The 25,026-nt window shown below is 40.9% G+C and overlaps 1 protein-coding gene across 3 annotated transcripts in view; it reads right to left on the reverse strand.

The window, feature by feature from the left end:
* Window positions 1-18,739: 18,739 nt before the first annotated feature.
* Window positions 18,740-25,026, reverse strand: part of stard13a (StAR-related lipid transfer (START) domain containing 13a) — a 125,516-nt gene continuing 119,229 nt past the window's right edge. For all 3 annotated transcript variants that reach the window (XM_036594619.1, XM_036594620.1, XM_036594621.1), the window contains 2 exons: window positions 22,982-23,158; window positions 18,740-19,819 (listed from right to left, as the gene is read on the reverse strand). In XM_036594619.1, the coding sequence (XP_036450512.1) occupies window positions 19,702-19,819; window positions 22,982-23,158 (295 nt within the window). In that variant the 3' untranslated portion in view covers window positions 18,740-19,701. The remainder of the gene's footprint in view (window positions 19,820-22,981; window positions 23,159-25,026) is intronic.

A 25,026-nucleotide genomic window follows, 5' to 3' on the forward strand; every position in this document is an offset into this window, starting at 1 on the left:
TCAACTGACTCTCCTTTTAGGTTTGTATAACTCGAAAGTAGAAGCTGGTGGTCTGTGGGTAGTTTAAGGGACCCTTTTGGGGTTTGCGTTTCCCCTTAAGAGAATTTGGTAGTGGAGGTGGTGGGTAGTGGTGGCTTACTGGAGGGAGACTGAATGTCTATTTATTAGGTAGCTGAGTGTGGTGGCTGTGTTTGGTGTGCAGTGATCCATATGGGTGGGTTCTCTCTGCGAACTCCCAGGGAAGCTCGTTTTACTTGCCTGAACCTCTCTGTAAATGTGAAAGCTTAAAAAAAGATGAAATGATCAACTTACTCCTTGGCTTTACCAGGTTAACAAAGATGGTGGCAGCATTACCCTACCTAACTAAATTCTAGGTTTATTGCAGTGAAATGAATTACAAAAGTTGGCAAAGCCAACACCAGCTTACCTCAATAAAAGCATCAACAAATACCTTAAACCCTTCTCTTGGAGGTGTTTAATGAGCAGCTAAAGAGCAGCACAGCAGAGCAGCTGCCACGTCCCAAACCACACACTTCAGTACTTCACTTACTACAATAATGAGGGAACTTCTAATAGGATGTGCACAATTTTTGCACAATATTTTGTGCTAGCATGCAGTTCGAAACAGGGCGCTAGTAGCGAGTCCTCAATGAATGGGAGTAAGTCAACGGCTAACAACGAAAAGTTAAAATAGTTTCTAATCACTGAACCAGAACTTTCCTTTAATTTTAGAGAGTAGAAGGATGGATTTCACTACAAAAGCAAAGAAATCTCACCTATATATATGCTGATTGGTTAACATTACTGCTACTGAGAGCTGATTGGTTAACATTACTGCTACTGAGTGCTGATTGGTTAATATTACTGCTATTGAGTGCTGATTGGTTAACATTACTACTACTGAGTGCTGATTGGTTAACATTACTACTACTGAGAGCTGATTGGTTAACATTACTGCTACTGAGAGCTGATTGGTTAACATTATTGCTACTGAGAGCTGATTGGTTAACATTACTGGTACTGAGTGTTGATTGGTTAACATTACTGCTACTGAGAGCTGATTGGTTAACATTATTGCTACTGAGAGCTGATTGGTTAACATTACTGCTACTGAGAGCTGATTGGTTAACATTACTGCTATTGAGAGCTGACTGGTTAACATTACTGCTACTGAGAGCTGATTGGTTAACATTACTGCTACTGAGAGCTGATTGGTTAACATTACTGCTATTGAGAGCTGATTGGTTTAACATTACTGTTACTGAGTGCTGACTGGTTAACATTACTGCTATTGAGTGCTGATTGGTTAACATTACTGCTACTGAGCGCTGATTGGTTAACATTACTGGTACTGAGTGTTGATTGGTTGGCGAGCGGAGCAGCTCATTGGCTGTTCGCTCTCACTGATGTGATAAACGTACATGAGGTGCCGTTTTAAACTCCTACAATTTGAGTTTAAAACTCTTAAAACATAACGGCGGTGTTAAAATGTTTTATGCTGTTCTGTGTTTAGAAAATTAATATATTATTTTATGTAAAAAATGTTTAAGCATTTATAAACTATGATTTTGCTCAAATGCTCCATCTTAACATATGCGTCTTAACCCATTCATTTTGGCTTGGGAGCTTGCTCTAGCTCAGGAGCGCCCTCTAGCGTTTGAGATTCCCTGAAGGCATTACAGAGTGGTACCTCTCCTCTCTACAAGTTCTCTGGCTCAACGGACTTGATGTTGCCTACCAAAATGGTGGCAGCGTGATTGTGACGTCATCACAATAAGATCAATATATTTTTTGAGTAACGTTACTAAACGCATAACTCTCGTTAACAGTCGAGGCCCGGAAGAGTAGCTTCACTGGGCTTTACCATTAGAAGAACAAAAGGGGGAACCACCAGTTATTAATAAATAACAGCTAAATAAATACATTTACATGACAGTTAGAGTGCAGTGCAGAAACGTCTGACAACTTCAGATGCCATTTTATACAGTCCTTCTGAAGCCAAAGCACACAGATCATCAGAGCCAGGTAATGGTAATGTTTTTGAATAAGTCAGGAAAACATTGTTCTGGTGAAATCCACCAATTTTTCAAAATTTCTCAATAATTCAGTTTTTGAGATGTAAACAGAGCCATTAAGAGTGGTTTGACGTGAAATGGTTCACTGCCGAGACCCTTACAGACTGTGTTTTCTTTACAGTGCTGCTGATAGAAACCAGGGGTCACAAACAAAAAACACAAAACAAACGAACCAAAAAAACAGCACAGACCAGCATACATTCCATGTTTGTCTAAGCTGGTCTATGCTGGTCTAGTGCTGGTTTAGTTGGTTACCCTGCATGGCCAGGCTGCCCGACCAGCATACCAGCATCTATAACACAACATACGCTGGTTTTGGCTGGGGGCTAGCTATGCTGGTCTATGCTGTTTTTTTCAGGAAGTGTAGCCAATTGATTTATTATTCTGCCATTATTATACTATTATTATTAGTTATTACTATTTATTATAACCATCAATGAACCTACACGTCTCTTCTGAGTTTATATGTAAAATTGATGATGGAAAATAGTCATGAACGCCTTGCATGCCATGAATGGATTAAAATAAATGGATTAAAAATACATTTTTTGCCAAAACTTTGTCACAAAACTATCATAAAATAGTGTCTCAGTCATCAGACAGCGTATATCTAACCATTTACTGTAGTAACTTTCTGTGAGGGAGCTTTTAGAGGTGGACGTCTGGTTCCTATCACCACCACTGTGAACAGTTCTGACTCTGTAAGTTTCTCTAGAACAGAGCTTTTCACACCAAACCACTCTGAACCACCCTGTTTATATCTGAACTGTGTAATTATGTAGGATTTTCTGAAAAATCAATGGAGATCCCCTTTACAGGAATCTATTGTGCTTTTACACATACTGTTTAAATAAAATATGTATTTACTTTTTTTAGTTTATGAAAATGTATTAAACTTGATTAGTGCAATTTGTTTTCTGTCTTGTTTATTGCTGATAGAACAGAGACAGAATGTGTGCGATTGCACGAAACAACAAAAAATTCAATCCAATAAAAATGGTAACCTCAGTCCATTCAACCAATTACAGGCAGCACTGTCAACCCCCCACGTTATAATTCTATATGTTCTGAGAAAAGAATAGAAAAGCCACTCCAGCATTTTAATACTACCGGGAAAGCAGAGAGGCAGCAGTGGAGAGAAGGACATTCAATCTGGAAGGTCAAGCTTTATTGTATCCATAATGGGACAAAAAACGTTGCCATACTTTGCTAAATTTATAGAGACATCCCGGAGTAGCGTATCTTGTTCTTTCAAGTCTAGGGAAGGATGAAATGTCCTATCCCAATATGTGAAAGTGGGAAGGTTATGCTTTTTCCAGTTGAGCAAAATTAGGCCTCTAACAACTAATGTCACAAAGGCCTCTGTGGCAGGGGGGAGTCTAGAGTGGGTGGATGTATTCACAGAGTTTCAATTATTTAGCTTCTCCAAAAACCAAAGTCATTAACTGAAACAGTGGTAAAATTCACAGGAAAAAAGAAGACAAATAACAGGCTTAATCACAGCCATTATCCAAAAGCAGAAGTCTGGGCCACGAAGAAGAACACTGGGGTACAGGACACAAATAAATGCTAAGCGTAGGAAGAAACTGCACCACAAAATGAATGCCAATTAAGACCCATATGCAATGACATGCAAAAATGTGGGCACCCCTGGTCAGTTTCTGTTACTGTGAATAACTAAGTGAGTAAAAGACAACCTGATTTCTGAAAGGCATAAAACTAAAGATGACACATTTCTTTATTTTTTTAAGCAAGATTACTTCTTAATTTCCATCTTGTTCAGTTTCAAAATAACAAAAAAGGAAAAGAGCCTGAAGCAAACGTTTGAGCATCCTGCATGGTCATTACTTAGTACACCCTCTATGGCAAGTATCACAGCTTGTAAACACTGTGTAGCCAATTTGTAGTCTTCCAGTTCTTGTTTGTGAGAATTTTCGCCTATTCATCCTTGCAAAAGGCTTCCAGTTCCGTGAGATTCTTGCTTGTACTGCTCTTTCGAAGCCTATCCACAGATTTTCGGCGATGTTTAGGTCGAGGGACTGTGAGGGCCATGACAAAACCTTCAGCTTGTGCCTCTTGAGGTAGTCCGTCAAGCCATAGCCCTAACAAGCTAATTAGGGTCTATGACATCGGTAAAAGTTATCTGAGAGCTTGGGGGGTGCCTAAACTTTTGAACAGCGCTCCTTTCCTTTTTTTCACTCTAAAACTGTACAAAACAAAAATAATACAAAAATCTTGTACAAAATGTTGAAAAGAATGTTTCATTTTTAACTAAATGCCTTCTGGAGATCAGTCCAGTCCATCTCCTACTCGATGTACAGTAGCATAAATTTTGATCAGGGGTGCCCAGACTTTTGCATACCACTGTATTTGGGCTGGAATGTTAAGCAATTCTACTCTATCAATACATTTTTCTTTCCTCTTCACCTTCTGCTCGCTTTCTTAGTGGGTAATAAGATGCCTGAAGGTGAAGGTTTCAGTGGGTTAAAAATCCATTTTATCAACTGTAAAAACTGATCAATCATTCAGGAAGAAAGAATGAAAATAAAAGAAAGTGAAACTCAAAGATAATCACTGCTTCTGTTGGTGTTTTGCTGGTAAGAGAGCAGTTTTTTCAATCTCATTAGTGTTTTAAATCATTTTCAAATAGTTTTCCATTCGCACTGAAACGCTGAGACAATAGCAGCTACATATTCTACGCAATTTTCACCAAGCTGTTTGTTGACAGTGCACCTGCTCAGATGGTTAAGCTACGCTGAAATGCTGCTTTTATTGTACGCAACTACGTTAAATTCCACAAAAGTGACCAAAACAGACAGAATCAACAATGATGTTTGAATAACTTCACTCTGGAGTTGTTAGAAATGGGGATGGCGTGACAATCACGGGCCGGATTCGCAAAAACTTGCGAAGGTTCTTAAACACTACGAATTTTATAAGAATGTTCTTAAATGCAATTATCAAAAAAACTTAATACGTTCCCAAATATTCTCTTAATACAGTCTTAATTATTGTCTTAAGATTTTCTTAAGAAAATCTTTATTGTTTTCTTACATAGGCTACATTGCGTTTTACCACGTGCATAAACGATGCAAGATGCAGTTTGAAGTTGTACGAACTGTTATTTTTGTTATTTAGTTTAATTCACTCAAAGGAGCAAAATAAAGGAAAAACAGTTTACAAAAAATTAGTAAACAAGAACTACAGGTGATGGGGGAAGAAACAGCCAACAGGAAAACATCCACCTAATAAAACTGATAACTGTGTGACAGACGAGGACGAGGAGCAGCGGACGCAGCATCCGCGGTAAATTTACATGCTGAACCTCGTTAACTCTTACAGCCTGAGACGAGTGTGAGTCTGTCGTAAGAACACATTTAAGAACATAATATTTTCAAGAATACCACTAGTTCTTGAAATTATTCTTAATAGTTAAGAAAATAAATGAATTCTTAAAGGTTATTTGAAGAATAACGATTTTCTCATAACTTTTTTCTTAAGAAAGAAGTTAAGAAAAAACACATCTAAGAAGATTTTCTTACCTAAGACACTTTTGTGCATCCAGCCCCGGGATCCTATCACAGGACAGCAGACATCAGTATTTTTAAAGTATCAGTTTCTCCCAGCAACATAAGACGGATATTCGGTGGTTGATAGCACTGTGGATGGAAGGCAGAGACATATCGTCACTGTCCAAAAACACTCCATTACAGTCTCCATTTTTTCACTTTAAAATTTTTTCTTCGTCATTAGAGACTCAGCAGCTGCCCTTCATATTGTGTGAAAATGTCCCGATGAATGGGCCAATAGAAATGCTCCAAAATGACTTCTGATAAAATCTCTTTACACTAACTTACACTGACAGTTAAGAATGTTTTTGTCTTCTCCTGTAAAGTTGCCTTTTTGGAGATTTTCTTTGGACAGCAGTGATATACGATTTCAAACACAGCCATGTAAGTCTGGACGAGGGGCCCACGTACCTCCACAGTTCTAACTCTCTTTCCCCTCACATTAGATCCAGCTCACAAAAGCCTTGATAATCATTTTGTGAAATGGTTCAGGTGTGTTGGGCAGGGAATAGCTGAAAGTGTAGCGTAGGGCAGAGGTCACTAATAGGCGGACCACAGTCCGAGTCCGGACCCAGACCCTGTCCTATGCGGACCTGGACCTATAACTGATAAACCGCGGAGAATTCTTTAATTTTGATGGGGTAGTCCTATTTTAATTGGCGTAACTTTTCTAGCCTTTACAGTGGCGGTTTAGCGGCCCGGGAGACTCACAGACCAATCACGGAACTTGAAATGATGTGGCAGAAGTCGCGGTATAAATTGGGGACCCCCTAATTAAACTCCTGGACTCTCTGAATGTCTCAAAAGCAAAATTCATAGCCCAGCGACTGTAACTACACCTGCAACTAGATACCTCTGAAAAACTTCACCACATTCTGTAGAATATTTGCAGATCTGAAAACTTGTCAGGTCCCCAAGAGGCAGGTGGCACAAGAGGAGACGAGAAAGATCTCAGTTAATGTGTGGAAGAGCACCAAACTAGAAAAGAGCATTTCCAGAAGAAGAATGTTTGAACTAAACATTCTGCTGCCATTGAAGCATCAGCACTACTGTGTGGAGTGAGTTAGCAGCCAACATGGGACCCCCTGAATACCAGGGGGTATTTTGCATAGTCACAAAGAGCCTGGAGCAGATAGCTTCCCCCACACGCAGCGGATCACACCAGTGTTCACTGGAAGTGAACCCCAGACCAGTGATTTCAGGAGGACCAGAGATTTTCCGGACTCTGGGCTCGAAAACAGCTTTCACACTTGACGAAATGTACCAAACTCACAGAGCGAGCGGTCCTAGGTCTGGAAAAATAAGTGTGTGAAAACGCCCTTAGATAACCTGGCAACTCTTTCACAGCTGTAGAGATCTGCATCACATCTGTATGGCATCTGTATCAGGAAAAATCATATTATTTTCGATGAACAGTAAAATAACAAGAAAACGTGCTGTGTCCTCTCAGGCCGTGGCACACACACGCTTTCACTTCCAGCTCTAGTTCAGCTGCACACTGTGTTATAAACAGTAAAACAAAAACGATCATACACAAAACACTCAAATCCACTGGCTTTAATTTAAACTGGTGTATCAACCACTCATCTTCAAAGGTTTGTCCAGTTAGAAGATTGTTTAGTTTTGGGAAAAAAGTTTTGATGCACTTTTTTAATGTACACTGTGTTTTTGTTTTCCTCGTAGCTGTTCTCACCACATTGATCTGCCGGATCCATCAGTACTGAGTGTTCTGGGACCTCATAATTTACACATTAAGCTCTAAGCTCATAATGCATTGTGTTGCAGGTGGGGAAATGTGACCACGGTTGCAGACATCCAGCAAAACTCTTGAATTTTGTATTTTTGTATTTATTTATTTTACCTCTATTTAGCCAAGTTAATCACAATGAGACTGAAAATCTCTTTTACAGGTGAGTCCTGGACAAGAAGGCAGCACACAAAACAGTCAACAAAGAAACACCAACAAACCACGACAACCGACATCAGAGTCAAAACCAAATTAAACACAGGAACAAACAGAAAGATGTAGTTCTTTAAAAGTTAACAGTAAAATCACTCGAGGAAATAAACTGCTACAGTTTCAAATGTTTTTGCAGATCATTCATTTGTTTGTTGACCGATCAATACATTTATAGACAAAAATTATCCAATGAATCTGTCTTCGCACTGAAAGTGAAGGCCAACCAATCACTTTATAAATAAATATGTAGCGCCTGTAATAAATCTTAATGCAGAATAATAAAGAGTCCAACGAATGTTGTTCAAGTATACCTATACAAATTATCACCATAATCTAAAAAATTAATTTACTAGAATCACAAATTTTGTTCATGTAATAGTGCTCTGAGTGGCGCTCCTGATTTTCCAATGAACAGTAAAGAGGGGACTATTTTGAAAATGGCAAAATAATGAATTAATTCTTAATAAAATACAGTTAATAATAATTACAATTAGGAAGAAGAAGAAGAGAAAAGAAAAGGGTGACGGATGGAGCAGGAAGAAAACTAAAACCACTGCCAGTGGCATGTTTATACTCCAGGGGCCGTATTACAGAAACTGCTTATCCTTTTGTCTTTAGTTAAGATCTGACAGGTCAAGATAAGAATTAAAAAGGTCAAACGATGTAAAAAGGTCAAATAAAACTAAAACGCGATAAACTGAAAGTTAAGAATATTGTGAGAGCGCCCCCTGCTGTTTATCAGAGCATCGCCGCTCCCCAGTTTCAGTCTCCATTTCCCAAACGCTTTAGCCGAGCGCGCTAACGTTACTCCTCCTAATAAACAGACACACGTTCAGCTCCGTCTCCTCATTATTCACCACCATCACTGTAATATTTCATCATCAACATTAACACACGAAGGTGATCAGAGGGGCGGTGGAGATCGAGTCTGCAGCGTCTGAGATTTTAAAAAACTGTTTAAAAAAACACAAAAAAACAAGGTGCGTTTTTTCCATTATGCTAGTTACAGTGAGCTGTGCTGCTGGTCACAGTATAAAACAATAGAAACAGACAGTTGAACAGAAGTTAAGACGCTCTGGGGTTTATCTTAAAGTTAGGACAGTATTTAGTAGATTTAGGCCCAGTCCCATTTCACCCCTCGCCCCTACCACAGAGCCCTTAGCCCTCTGTTTTGCGCGTTCACGTCTAGGGGTAGGGTGTCCTAATTCTTGTTGAGATAGAGGGGGAGAGTGAAGTGTTGGGGCTACATGACCCTCCAAACGGAGGTTTTTCAGAGACTCCAAACAGAGAGTTATGAGGAAAAAAGAAAAACCAGCAAGATGGAGAACAAGAGACGAAAGAAACCCACAAACGTGAGGATTTTTTCCATTAACAAATTACGATAATCACTATATTTTCTTAGTTTAATGTAGTTTCAGTGTATTATGATCGTTTTCTTCATAACAAGCATAAAAAAAATCACTAATAGCGTGCTAAAGTCTCGGTAGCTAGCTAATTTTCCCGTTCTACCTTAAATAGTCCATCAGTTCTGACAGCACCAGAATGTAACTGCTGCACCATTTAAGGTGGAACGGGAAAATTCGAACAAGAATTTGGTGAATATCATATTGGTGAATGACTTCAGCTTCATATCACTGAAGAATTAGGGGTGGGTGGTAATAAATAATTGCCCCCCTCTTTAAAGGCATATGATGCCCTAAATGTAACTAAAGCCCAGCAGTGAGGAGCTGAACTTTACCCTCCTCTGCTGTCACTGCAGACTGGCAGGGTCGCCTACAGAGCAGCGCTGGTAGCTGTTAATGAAGCAAGTGTTTTTTTTGTTTTGTTTTGTTTTTTTGAGGGTCCCATTTCATAGAACAAGATTTCAACCACTACCCTTTGTAACTAAAGGGGTTAGGGTGACACTCCTAACTACTACTACTATTAATATTAGTAGAATAATAATTTTGTAGGTAGTTTGACCAGAGGAGGATGGGTCCCCCCATGTGAGCCTTGGTTCCTCCCAAGGTTTCTTCCTCAGCTCTGAGGGAGTTTTTCCTGGCCACTGTCGCCCCTGGCTCACCTGGAGGATTTACATTTCATGTTAAAACTTTGTCCTTAATGGATTTCTGTGAAGCTGCTTTGTGACAACATCAGTTGTAAAAAGCGCTAAACAAATAAATTTGACTTGACTTGACACCCGAAAACAAGGGGTAGGGGTAAAAAGAAGAAATGGCACTAGGCCATAGTCTAGTTAGGATGTTTGTGTGATACTGTTTTCTAATCTGGAGTTACTGATGAGGTTATGAAGTTAGGAACTGTTGTTCTGTAATGGCTTCTGTCCTAAATTCAGTCCTAACTAAAGTTGTCATGGTGACTAAACAGATAAGATAAGATTTCAGACTCAAGGAGTTTCTGTAATGCAGCCCCAGATGAGCTTGTAGATGTAGTTTAATAACCGCTGCTAGTCAGGAAATATCCTGTGCGTCCTTCTTAGTTCAGGAGCAGCTCATTAAAAAAGCACTGTGTTCTGGAAGAGTTTACAAACAGGCCCAACTTCAGTCTCAACTGTTCGTATTTTCAGACTCAGGATGTCAGAAAGCTGCAGTCGCGTCTGCTAATGTTTATAAAAACAGAACATGAGGAGAGAGAAAGAACGGAGCCGTAGCCACGGCAACTGTATGTTTTTTTCCTCTCTCTTTCTCTCTCTTTCTCCTGGGCTATGCATTAGGCATTAGGCATTAGGCACATCTCTATGAAACGATGCTCTTACTGAAGTGCAGGGAGGATGACTGCTGATGGAGTTCTAAGAGCTCTCCCTGCTGCAGTGGACACAGCGTTCAGATTGACCTCAGTGCTCTCACGACTGCTCAGAAACCTGCTGCACCTACTGGACCTTGAGCTGTGGAGGAAACCCAGTATATTAACCAGAATTGGAGCATAAAGTTACTGTATGTAACCGAGTTTAGCGCGAGAAACACACATATCACCAAATCCATCAATGCGTCAATCACTTCTAATCTTAATACACATAAAAAAAATGTGTGTGTGTATATATATATATATATATATATATATACACACACACATTTTTGACATTTTTCAGTTTTTGATATAATTTGAAAATGTATGTTATCCTTTACATTGTGTGTAAATTTCATGATGAATGGACCAAAAGAAACGGCCTAAAATGACTTGGAAAAAGGTCTGGTTCCATTGACTTACATTAAAAGTAGATTAGGTTTTTTCCTTCTCCTGTAAAGTTACCATATATATATATATGTACACACACACACACACATACTCACTCAGACATGCTCATGCACACATACACACACACTTCCTCACAGACAGACACACCTACAGACACACCCACGCAGACACACCGCTATCAATAATTCAGGCTTTTAATCTTTTATTTATTAATGACTTTCTTTGGGCAGATTAAAGCTGAGTGCAGTGGCTTTGGAGGGTCTTTGCTCCTCACAGCCAATCACTTTACAGAACGTACCTTCATCCTCGGCCTAGCCTGTGTGTGTGTGTGTGTGTGTAGTAGTGTGTAAAAAGACACTAATGGAAACTGCGAGTGAGAGTGTGTGTGTTAGATCTGTCTGTTCCTGCACAGCGACGAGGTAAGTGTGTTAACTACAGGGCAATTATTTACACACACACCATCTGATTAACACGCTCTTTCCCCCTGAGTGACCCCGGCATCTCACACTCAGAGTGTACACATAAGTGTGACCTTTTAAATCACCATAGGAGTCATATGATGCTCCTTTAGATAACTCTGCTGCTCAGTAGAGCTTTTATACAATATTCTGTAAATTCTGATATCCAGGCTTTTCACCATCAGCTGTAAAATAACCAAGTACACATTTTTATGTCTTTAATTTCATCTTCAGTTGCATCAGAGCACCTTATGAAACTGCAAATTATGCAGCTCAATTCAAATGTTACCTTTGAAACAGGCATAGTGAACAAAACAATTCTTTGCCAATTCTAATAACAATAAGTTGCAGTTTTTTAATGTTAAACCAAAACATATTGAAATAAACACTGCTGTTGATCATTTATGTCATTCTTTTCTATCAATATGTCCAACATTTATTTGCCTGACCAAATTTCCACAAAATAAAGCCAATCACAGCTGCTTTTGATGGAAACGTCAATTAGCCACAGAGCACATGGACAGAAGTGTAAGAAACCTAATCTAGCTGTTACTGGATTTACAGAAAAAGAGTAAATATCATTTTCAGTACTTTCTGTCTGTCCTTAATCGAGAGCTTGTAAGTAATGTATCACTGCTGTCGGAATAAAACCTCGTATCTCCAAAATGGTGACTTTACAGGAGAAGGAAAGACGTTCTTAACTTTCAGTGGAAGTTGATGGAACTAGAACTAGGAACCAGAAGGCCACACGTTAAGTTTCTCGTAGCCACATGGCGTCAACATATTCATTTGTGGCCAAGCCTTGTTATAAAATAATCACCAAGTCACTCTGGGGGCTCTGTAAGAACCAGTGACAGCTGTTTTCGCATGAAGCATGATTTGCATGATTCTCAGTCTGGCCGAGTCTGTGCTGGTCGGCTTTCTGAGTCAGTCAGAGTCGACAGTTGGAGAGAGAATCGAGTCGTGTGTGAGGGACGCAGACTCAGATTTTAATGAGGAGATTCAGTTTATGAGGAGCCTGGCCACTTCCTATTTTCCCCATTATATCAAAAACAGAACTGCTAAACAGCAGAGGGCGCCCGCGAGCGAGTCCTCAATGGGAGTAAATGAAGCTCAACAGCTAAAAACGAAAAGTTTCTAATCACTGAACCAGAACTTTCCTTTAATTTGAGAAGGTAGGAGGACATAATTAACTTAAAAAGCAAAGAATCTCACCTGTATGTTTCCTTTTTTCTACAGCAAACAGGTTTTGGGCAGCAGAAGGCGGGCTTTACTGCTACTGAGTGCTGATTGGTTGGCGAGCGGAGCAGCTCATTGGTTGTTCGTGCCATTCCCGTCTCAAAACAAGGAAACAAAGAAAAATAGAGCACTGTAGTCGTATCGTCATTCTGTAGTCCTCTTTATGCCCATATTAGGAATTCCGGGTCTGAGCTCCGTTTCTCTATGGCCAGAATGAACAGGGTTTTAGAAAAATCGCCTCTAGCGCCCCCTGTGTTCAATACAAATGTTCAGAACCCGATACGTTCTGTCCTGTGAACATTCCTCTCCCGAACATCACTGGATCCTCTGAGTTACGAGGTCGTTAAATAGCTGAAATATGAATATTGCTCCATGTGAGCTGAAGCTACTGCGCTCTGAATTCCCGTCATTAGACTGGCGGCCTCCTTAAGCGGGTTTAGGCAGCGTACATTTCCATGTTCAGCCTGAGGGGAAATGAAAAGGAGTCCGAACAGAATCAGCAGGTTTTCCTGCAGCTCTCTGTTCTTCACCTGATGCTCAGTGAAACCCGATAGATCTCTCCTTTTAGCTGGGTTTGAAAAGCTCTACAAACGAACCTGAACTCGGGATGATTCGGTACCGACTCGGCTTAATGATCCCTGCTCACCCTGATAAACTGATTTAGGCTCTCAGAATGTCCTCATTGTTATTTTAATGCTGGGAACATTTTTCTCAGGACATTCGCCAGCTTTTTGTTCGACTTTTCCCGCTCCACCTTAAGTGGTGCCGCGGTCACGTTCTCAACTGCTGCGCCATTTAAGGTGGAACGGGGAAATTGGAACAAGCAGCCGGAGAAAAAGAAGCTGAGATCAGCTTCATGGAGGGTTGAAAGGCCTGATATGAGGAGGTTTCTCTCACACTTATTAACTCATTTTTGCTGTTTGACCGAACTAACAGGTCAGTGTTTTGTCTCGTTTGCTGATGTTTGTGATAGCCAGTCACAGCTGCTGCACCATTTAAGGTGGAACGGGAACATTCAAACAAGAAACTGCGAAAAAAAGAAGCTAAATTCAGCCTCGTAGTTTAACACGGGTAGTATAAGGAGTTTTAGCCTTAAAATATTCCACCCAGAGGTTTTATTCACAGGTATTTCTGTAAATATGCGCTACAGTAGAACATTTCGATAAGGTAGCTCACAGCCCGCTTTAGCTTAGTGTAGCTTAGTGACCCTATATTGATGCGCAGTAGCTTTAGCTCACATGTAGCAATATTAGTATTATAGCTCTTTAACGACCTCGTAACTCAGAGGATCCAGTGATGTTCGGGAGAAGAATGTTCACAGGACAGAACGTATCGGGTTCTGAACATTTGTATTGAACACAGGGGGCGCTAGAGGCGATTTTTCGAAAACCCTATTCATTCTGGCCATAGAGAAATGGAGCTCAGACCCGGAATTCCTAATATGGGCATAACGAGGACTAACTTACAGTAGCCTATAGAGAAAAGTCTCTCACCTGTGGAGCGAAGCTTTTTAATGAGCTGAGTTTAAGGCACAGTCGAGTTTATGTACATATTAAATCAACGATACTCACTTAATCATGTTTACCTGCTCCAGGTTTGTTTATTTGGGTCTCCCAGTAACGAGAGAACGCGAGAGTTTGCGCGAGTTCAGTTGAGCCGCAGATTTAAAGTTGAGCAGTGTGTGATCCCTAATCGTTTAGTGTGGATCCCCAATATTTCAGTCGCCCAAGAAATCTACAAAAACCAGTCTGACAGTTTGAGACGCCCAGACTTTATAAGCTGTTCAGACATTAAAAGTCGTGCAATGAACCAAAGGCTTAAGGTAAACATGTGCATAATGTAAGTACCAACGTCCACCAGTAGGGGTCGCTCCACTTTTAAAGCTACATGCTTAGGTCCTCTACTTAAAACACTTCAACCACAGATATACATGCCTAGCTGTCGCGTTGGGTCCAGCCAGGCACGTCAACGGTGCCGCCATTTTGGGGCGGTCAACATCGCTGCTGGACTGCATTCAGTACCGTTACTGAGCGGCAGGTTAAGAAAGATACTGTCCAAAATTACACTATTTCAAGAATATTACACTCAGAAAGTGGGATAGGATTATATAACGGAGAGAACACAGTGATCCACACTCATGTCTGTGTGATGCGTATTGTTTGTGTGGTGTTTGTGTAGATATGGCCGTGTGGTTAATGAGGCACAGAGAACCTGTTGCTGTGATTGTTTTTCCTCTGGTTTTATATTAAGCTTATTTCATTTAATAGTCTATTCAGGATCTAAACTTTATGTAGTAGTTATTTATTTACAGTGATGGTTAAAGCTTTGTAGCTAGGTAAATTATATCATTCCTTAATCTGTGTAGATATTCATAATAGATTGACGTTAGCATCTTCTTACACAGAGCTGAAGTTAGCGTCTTTCCCACCTTCTTGTATAAAATAAAACTGTTCTGAGTTTTCCCATTCCACCTTAAATGGTGCAGCTTCAGGCTCCAGAAAGTTACTGCTGCACTATTTAAGGTGGAACGGGAAAACGCGGAACAGTTTTACTTTTATGTGTATTAAGATTAGAAGTGATTCACACATTGGTGGATTTGCTGATGTGTCTGATTCTGTTTCTCGTGCTAAACTCGGTTTTTATCGTCAGGTGCAGACTGAATACTTTCCTGCTGGTCTGGACGGCTAATTATCACAGTTATTAAAGTAATAAAAGCTACCGAGAGCAGATCCGTGCAGCCTGGATTAATCTGTGTCTGAGGATTATAACTAAACTGATTTGGTGAAAACCAGTTGAGTAATAAGGAAGTTGAGGCTGATTTAATCCTGAGACTCTTCATCTCTCAGTACAAGTGAATCCGTTCACAAGCGGATCTTGACCTCCCCAACATGGCGGACGCGCAGACGTATCGCCTCAGAGAACAACAGACAACGCGGCATCCAGGTATGGATATCTATGACTTCAACTGACCCCATGTAATATAATCAGCCTGAAATATGTCAAACACTTAAGACTGTCAGGCAAGACATGGCAATTTCCCTTAGCACAATCACAGTCACACACACTCACACACACAGTGGGTTTGTGGCGCTCATTGATGCCCCCTTGGTGATGTATGAGGAGAAGAGAGACATTAGAGGAGAGAAGGACACTCCACTGACTCACTTTATCCTAATGAAGATTTACTGCCGGCTCTGAATGTCCCCTGTATCGCCCAGCCCTGTTTGTTTGGACATATTATTCCAATATAGGGTTGATCAATAGTTCCGCTCCAGTGTGTGGTTTCGCAGGCTAAGCAGGTGTCGCTGTTTTTCAAAAAAATAAACTGTGCTTTGACCTTTGCGGACCTGGCTACCATTGAGGTGTGCTGTTTTACTGATCAAGTCCCGAAAAGGTAGTCTAATCTGTAGAATGCCTCAACTCTGCCATCTAGTGGACAAGAGCGAGATTGCAGTGCAGGTTTCTGCTCATGGGGCAAAATGAGAGTATGTACCCTGAACTGCCAAATACAGAGAGTTGGCACCAACGGACAAAGATGTATTTTCATGTTAAATATAAGTTCTCTCACACACTAGGGGAATAGATTAATTGTTTTTATAACAAATCGCAAGAGCTGCAATTTTCTTTAATTAAAGCCCACACTTAAAAAAAACATAGTTCTTCAAGGTTCTTAAAAAGTTCTTTAGTAAAGACAGTCATTCTATATAGAACCATGAACACTCAGACCCATTTGACACACACTGAATAAAGATGGTTCTTCAAGGGTTCTTTACTAAAGTTAATGGTTCTATGTAGAACCATAAGGACTTAGCAACCCATTTGCATGCATAAAAAGTTCTTTGCATGGTGAAATGGTTCTTCAGATTGGAGAATGTGTTGTATGTGGTTCTGTACAGCATCAAAAAGGGTTCTGGTATTGTTACTCTGTTGCTTGTTGCTGTCAAACTTATAACAGTAGAAGAACAGAGAACTCTTTTCAAAAAGGTTCTATATAGAACCATATACAACACATTCTCCATTAATCTGAAGAACTATTCCACCACACAGAGAACTTTTCATGAATGTAAATGGGTTGCTGAGTCCTTATGGTTCTACATAGAACGATTGTCTTTACTAAAGAACCCTTGAAGAACCATTTTTATTCAGTGTGTACATCAGCAAAAATGTTGTTCTAAGTTTTAAGAGGGGAAACGGAACCTAATAAGAGTTTGTGAACGGCCTGTAGGTGAGTTAGACCAATCAGAGGCAACCAAACCTCCATGTGTTGTGACATCACAGCTACATCTTACCGGCAGTTTGACAGACTACGTTCAGGGGTCGAGCCTCAAGACAAAAAAGGTGGATGTTCTGGTCTTTATGGCCAAAATGAATCAGGCCTGAACCTCAATTTTATTTTCCACAAATCGTTCAGCCCTAAAACACACACTCTCACTCACACACACACACACACACTCTCACAAGAACACCACTCCAATGTATTCCAATGAGGTTTTATTCATTCTCGTCACAAAGCAACGTTGAGACCCTGTCCTCCGCTCTAGAGCTCTGAAACTACTTTTTGGAGCCATGACGCTCGTCTCCACGGAGCTCACGTCAAACTCACATACGCTGTTCCCACTCGCACAGCACTGGGGAAGCATGGAGACACCAGCTTACATTTTTGGTATTGCATTGTTTTTAACATATTAATATGACATGAAAAAAAAGTTATGAGCAGAAGAAGCAGGTAAATCTGCCTATAAGCATCACTTATGTACAAAATATACTGTAAAATATGCATATATACACATATACACATGCAAATATGTACACTGACACAGTTTGTTCTAGATATACAGTGTTGTGTGTAAAAATGAATACAGATATGCTTCTTAGAAGCAGTGGAATGGATTAATGTCCTAGACATTGTATAGCATGACACTGACACAATAATAATAATAATAATAATAATAATAATTTCACTTGATGTTGCTTTAAATGTATGCCCATAATCTAATGCTTATTCTCATGTTATGCACACCTGTACTGAAAGTACATCTATAAGAACCTATAGGTGGCTTTTTGTGGTTGCATGACAGTTTGTCCAAGTCCAAGTCAAGTACTTTCCTCCCACTCTTTGTTTTCTTACAGGAAATCTAACGGCTCTCTGGAGTGAAATGAACCACAGAACACAATTAGAGAAACGACTCGTGGTTGGTCATACACTGTATTGCCAAAAGTGTTCACTCACCCATTAAAATCATTGAATTCAGGTGTTCCAATCACTCCCATGGCCACAGGTGTATAAAACCAAGCACCTAGGCCTGCAGACTGCTTCTACAGACATTAGTGAAAGAATGGGTCGCTCTCAGGAGCTCAGTGAACTCCAGCATGGTACCATGATAGGATGCCACCTGTGCAACAAGTCCAGTCATGAAATTTCCTCACTACTAAATATTCCACAGTCAACTGTCAGTGGTGTTATAACAAAGTGGAAGTGATTGGGAACGACAGCAACTCAGCCACGAAGTGGTCGGCCACGTAAAATGACAGAGCGGGGTCAGCGGATGCTGAGGCGCATAGTGCGCAGAGGTCGCCAACTTTCTGCAGAGTCAGTCGCTACAGACCTCCAAACTTCATGTGGCCTTCAGATCAGCTCAAGAACAGCGTAGAGAGCTTCATGGAATGGGTCTCCATGGCCGAGCAGCTGCATCCAAGCCTTACATCACCAAGCGCAATGCAAAGCGTCGAATGCAGTGGTGTAAAGCGCCGCCACTGGACTCTAGAGCAGTGGAGACGTGTTCTCTAGAGTGACCAATCACGCTTCTCCGTCTGGCAATCCGATGGACGAGTCTGGGTTTGGCGGTTGCCAGGAGAACGGTACTTGTCTGACTGCATTGTGCCAAATGTAAAATTTGGTGGAGGGGGACTTATGGTGTGGGGTTTTTTTTCAGGAGTTGGGCTCGGCCCCTTAGTTCCAGTGAAAGGAACTCTTAATGCTTCAGCACCAAGAAATTTTGGACAGGGACGGCCCCTTCCTGTTCCAACATGACTGCGCACCAGTGCACAAAGCAGCTCCATAAAGACATGGATGAGCGAGTTTGGTGTGGAAGAACTTGACTGGCCTGCACAGAGTCCTGACCTCAACCCGATAGAACACCTTTGGGATGAATTAGAGCGGAGACTGTGAGCCAGGCCTTCTCGTCCAACATCAGTGTCTGACCTCACAAATGCGCTTCTGGAAGAATGGTCAGAAAATCCCATAAACACTCCTAAACCTTGTGGAAAGCCTTCCCAGAAGAATTGAAGCTGTTATAGCTGCAAAGGGTGGGACATCATATTAAACCCTATGGATTAAGAATGGGATGTCACTCAAGTTCATGTGTGTATGAAGGCAGACGACTGAATACTTCTGGCAATATAGTGTATTTGTATTGTCTCTGAAACTAATTTCAAAAGGATTAACAGCCAGGTGGGAAGTGCAAAAGTGAGTGGGGCCTAAACGCAACACCAAATGTGAAATGGATCGCTCTACAACGGTTGGGCTGAAGTGACGTCTTGATGAAAATATTGCTGTATGTAGTGCTCGTCTTTACGCGACTGCCCTCTTTAGCACTATCTGCAGGAGTTAGTACAGTACTGTCTGTGAATGCAGGCTCAAAGCACAGCTAAGAAGACTAGACTAGACCAGAAGGTCTTTTCACATTGACTGCTTCTGTATACAAAGCTGAATGACCGCCGCAGAGCCTTTCTTACTTTCTCTGACCTTCATTTCCCATTTCTGCTCTCCTCTCTGCCACCAAAAACATCCACCAATCAGGGACACTCTGAAACTGGCAGTGAAGTTTTGGAGTTTTGACTAACCAGAAATATAACAAGCCAAGCACCCAAGTGAAGAACATATTGTACAACAAATCATGATCATCAGAAATCGGAGCTGTACAGCATTAAAGTCATTGTTCGAGTATTCCGAGAGTATTTTGAGTCTGGTTATAGCTGCAAAAACGTCCCATCTTTCTCTTTTAGCTTCTTTCTACTTCACCCTCTGCCGCTCTCTCAACTTACTATTCTTACCACTTTACAGTTAGTTACAGTATCCAAAGTCCTCTGGTCCTAACCCTAGTCACTTTGGCGCTGGTCCAACCCCTGATCTTTGGCCTAACTGTGGACTGTGGTCCCAAGCTTGGCCCCAAACCCTGATCCCCCCAAGCCCTTCTCCAAAGCCAGGCTTAGATTTTGGTCTCAGGGCCCTCAGCATCCAGTGGTTGGAAGGAGTTGCGAATGCGAGCCACTTCGGCAGCACACAGATGACCAAAGGCTTTGTTATACCACTCAGGTGACTTTCCCCTGTAACACAACACACAAACAAGAACAATCAGCACATTCTGACAAAAAGGACAAAGGTACAGACAAAATTTAGGCCTAAAGACTTTTGTCCATTTTTATAGATAATAGTGTAATGCAGGGGTCGCAACCCAAATGTCAAGAAAGCCCATTTTGTCCTTTTAGCAAAAATCAACCACCCAGGGAGCCACAACATCTTATGTCCATTTTACCACCTTGGTTGTAAATATGTCTCAGTATGTGCTGATGTGCTAGTATAGACTAAAAATATACTACAAACCAAAACACAGACTAACTTTGCTCTGCTTTAAGCTTTAGCTCAGCTACAGCTGCTTTTCTCGCATCTCCGGCAGGAAACTTTTCCTCAAAAGTGGAACAGTTTCTTGTAAAATGTCTCAACGTTCGACACTTTACGAGGCTGAAATCGCTTCTCATTCGCCAGCTTCTTGTTCGAATTTTCCCGTTCCACCTTAAATAGCGCCAGAATGTAACTGCTGTACCATCCCAGATAGCATGTGGATGTGGGCCACTTCTGGCAAAGATATGGTACTGCTGGCCCATGGTCGGCACTGGCTAACTGTATGTGAACCAAACGTGGCCCACATATAAAAATGCTCATATGGCCCACATGTCTCAAAACAGATCTGGGCCACTTCTGGCAGAAATATGGCAGAGCTGACATGAGCTACGTGATAATCATTTATGTTTTAAACAGGGACTAACATGACTGTGGGGGGGCATTTATTTTTAGTTTCTGTGACATTTTATTTAATATTTCAACAAAAATAAATGTTGGGTTAAAATGCTAATTTTAGTTAATTCAACAGAGTCTGCCTCAGTACTAGGAACACTACTACATATCCTAGTTTGCAGTTTAATTCAGATTTAGTTTATTATGATTTGTGGCTGCTTCAAATTTTGTGTTCATTAAACAACAAAACTGATCTGACATTCAATTCACTTAAACTTCTCTGTGAGGCGCGTCACAGAGTCAAATTAAACAACTCTTTTTCACAGTGTAGTAAACGTTTGGGCATGTAGGCTTGTAACAGCAGTACCTGCTGCTGTTAGGGCAGTGGGCTAAGCGAGATCAAGTCCCATCTGCAGCTGGTAGCCCAATAGTGGGAAACACCACCTCTCCCTGAGCCTCATGGCACTGTGCGACATTCCCACCCATCAGGGCAGTTGTTGTAATGACCTGGTTTTTGTACTAATGTTCTGGCAGAGCTCTTTTAAAGGTGGCTGAGATTTGGCCCTGTAATGGCAGTAAACAGGCAGGGTTCTGGCAACCACATCTGGCTCACTTCTGTGCCATTATTCCATGTGGTATGTGGGTCGCATCTAAATGCCGGATGTGGCCCAGGTTTGAGCCATATCAAATGTGCTATCTGGTATTTAAGGTGGATTGAGAAAATTTGAACAAGAATCTGACTTCAGCCTCGCAACTTTTTAGTGTTTGCCAGTTTCTCGTTGCAGATTAAACGTATCAGGAAACCAGCTGGAGTGATTATAAAAACAAATAAGTCCATTAATCTCTACATTATCGATGTTCTTCTTAAAACTCTCTCTTTGCTATTTTGCTATCTACTAGCTAGGCGAGACCAGCAGTCTGTGCTGATCTTCAGGGTTAAAGGGTGAATTAGCAGTTCTACATTAACTCCAGAGTTTAAGACCATTTATTGTTAAACTGTGTTGAACGATCAGCAGAGCTTTATTTTACTGTAAAGGAGGATTATTTTATTTTTACCTACAAATCTAATTCAGCTGTGGAGCCACAACAGGACAGTGAAAGAGCCGCAGGTTGCTGACCCCTGGTGTAGTGTAACGCATAGTGTGATAACAGTGCCAGAAACCACAAAAGGACTATTTGATTTGTTGTTGCTAACTTGGTGGGCTGTAAGCTTCCACTACTTTTTTAGCTCTGTTAGTGTCACAGCTGCAGTGCAAAACTGTAGAAGCAAACTTGAGACTCTAAACATGCAGATCAACTACATCTGGGGTTAGACTGTGTAAATGCCAGCATTATCAACAGTAGTTACTCATAAAAGTAATTCATTACAAATTACTAATAACTTCTCTCAGGAGGCAGATCCACACTGAGATCCACATGGACTAATGCAGTATGTGTTAAGAGTGCCCTCTGGTGGAAGCCATCTGTATTTCTGTCTCACATGACTTGAGGCTTGTTTATAGTTCTGCCTCTGCATATCTGTGAACACAGAAGTTCTGTGTGTCTGCCAATATACATGCACATGAAGTGAACATGTGTGCTAGAGGGCAGTATTTAAACTAGAATGCATAGAAAACAAAGAGAAAATTTCACGTCTTGCTCCTTTTCTCTCTCCAAGATTAAATACTCAATTCACTGCTTTGTAATATGCTGAAAGTGGGCTGTATAAATGCTTGTAACGTTGCTCCTTTCCTGCCAGCCAATCATAGAACTGCTCCATTTAATTTTGCATTAGTTCTGGTTTAGGCTGAGTATTGTTTGGGTCTTGCCCCACCCCCAATGCCACTCAGCCAATCAGCATGTTAATAACAGACAGTTCCGAATACACCGATCAGGCATAACATTCTGACCACCTCCTTGTTTCTAAGCTCATTGTCCATTTTATCAGCTCCACTTACTATATAGGTGCACTTTGTAGTTCTACAGTTACAGACTGTAGTCCATCTGTTTCTCTGATACTTTGTTAGCCCCCTTTTACCCTGTTCTTCAGTGGTCAGGACCCCCATGGACCCTCACAGAGCAGGTACTATTTGGGTGGTGGATCATTCCCAGCACTGCAGTAACACTGACGTGGTGGTGGTGTGTTAGTGTGTGTTGCACTGGTCTGAGTGGATCAGACACAGCAGTGCTGCTGGAGTTTTTGAACTGTAATCAACATTACATTTAAAACTGAGAACTGGTCATTTTGGATAGTAAATAAATTGCCTATATCTGTGTTGCAGACATCACAACCTGTGGTTCCCATCACCACCACGGTAAAGTCATCAGTTAGTAAGTTTGTCTACAATTCATGTTTCATTTCTAACCACGGTGAATGACTGTTTACGTCTCAACAAGTGAATTATGCAGAAATTTTTGAAAGATCAGTGGACGTCCCCTTTAAAGACACAAATCAGCTGAATGTGTTTGCAGTGATGCTCATTAAAGGCACCTACTTGAGATCCACTCTGCAGATATGTGTGAGTCTGGACTTGCCGGACCCACAAGGTTCCAGCAGGTACTGTGACTCCAGAACCACGCCCCGAACTCCTCCCATAGGCGCGCTGTCCTCATGGTCAATGGAAACAGACACTAATACACACACCCCCTTCGGCATGTCTGTCCGCCACGTCCTAAACAGAAGAAATATTTAAACTGATATATAAGTACATAACAATAAATCCACATTCTGTACCAAACTGAGTGAAGAGATCAGTGTGCTGAAATATATAAAGGTAAACACAAACAAAAACATTATAAGCCCATTTTGTGTTGTCCAGAAAAGGATCAAGTCTACGTTTCTTCATAAACTGTGATGTTCCACTAAAGGTTTAAGCTTAGTGTGAGTCTAGAACACTGCCGCACAGGGACACGGCGCTGTAGATGCACACACATATACAGAAGGTTAGCTCTAGGGGAAAATCACGCAGTGGTGCTCAGCGTCAACCTGCCAAGTGCAGATTTCATTAACCTTCAAACAACGTGTCACTCAAGAGGAGTGTTAGCCGCTAATCTCATTGTCTAGTCACCCTTTACACTTGCATGCTTGTCTTAGATGTGGTTCTCTGCAACACTGCAACACGTCAGTCTTAGAAAAAGAGAACATAGTTCCTATTTAGTTCAGGACAAACATATTACCCTCAGTTTATCCTAAACTGAAAGACCACATCAAGGCTGCCATCTACTTGCACTGTTTGATTCTGACCAGTAATCAGATTTCTTACCATCCAATAATAACTATATTACAATAACAAAATTGGTTTGACCAATAATAAGCAGTGTAGAAAGCTAGGGCTTGGCAACATGCGGCTCTTTTGCTGCCCTGTTGTGGCGCCACAGCAGAATCAGATTTGTAGGTAAAAATAAAATAATCCTCCTTTACAGTAAAATAAAGCTCTGCTGATCGTTCAACACAGTTTAACAATAAATGGTCTTAAACTCTGGAGTTAATGTAGAGCTGATAATTCACCCTTTAACCCTGAAGATCAGCGCAGACTGCTGGTCACCATAGCAACGAGAACAATCTTGCCTAGCTCAATCCAGCATAGCGAAAAGGCAAAGAGAAAGATTTCAGACAAACATCGATAATTTGGAGATGAATGGACTTATTAGTGTTTATAATCACTCCAGCTGGTTTCCTGATACGTTTAATCTGCAACGAGAAACTGAAACACTAAAAAGTTGTGAAGCTGAAGTCTTCTTGGTCAAATTTTCCTGTTCCACCTTAAATGGTGCCACAGTTACATATTTACATTTAAGGCGGATCGGGAAAATTCGAACAAAAAGCTGGCGAATGAGAAGCGACTTCAGGCTCATAAAATCGAACAATGAGAGACATTTTACAAGAAACTGTTCTACTTTTGTGGAAAGGTTTCCTGCTGGAGATGCGAGAAAAGCGACTAAAGCGGAGCTAAAGCTTAAAGCAGAGCAAAGTTAGTCTGTTTTCATTTATATTATATTTTTAGCCTACACTAGTACTGCTGAGACATATTTACAGTCAGGATGTTAACAAGGATATAAAATGTTGTGGATATAAAAAGGTTGAAAGGACAAAATGGCTCTTGTGAAATGCAAACAAAAACTGAATCAGTGATTCCACTTTGACCTGTATTTAGCTGTACAAAAACAAGACATTTAATGTTTTACCACGACTTCATTGTTTTTTGTAAATACATGCTAATTCTGAAATCGATGTTGTAATCAGTGGTGCTAGATTGGACTGCCTGCGTGGATTATCAGAATCAGAATCAGAATCAAGCTTTATTGGCCAGGTTTGCTGACACATACAAGGAATTTGGTTTTGGGCTCACAGTGCACAGTATCAGACAGACATTTACAGAGAATAAAATAAAATAAAATAAAACAAAACATGCATTCTACCATCACTCACTCTCTCTCTCACACACACACACATACAGTCATACCTGTAAACCTTACATTGTGCAAAATATGTGCCTTAAGTTAACATGCTGAGTGCAGCAGCAGTTAAAGGGTGTATAGT

This window comes from Colossoma macropomum, unplaced genomic scaffold (assembly GCF_904425465.1).
Source record: "Colossoma macropomum unplaced genomic scaffold, Colossoma_macropomum, whole genome shotgun sequence".
Lineage (NCBI taxonomy): Eukaryota > Metazoa > Chordata > Actinopteri > Characiformes > Serrasalmidae > Colossoma > Colossoma macropomum.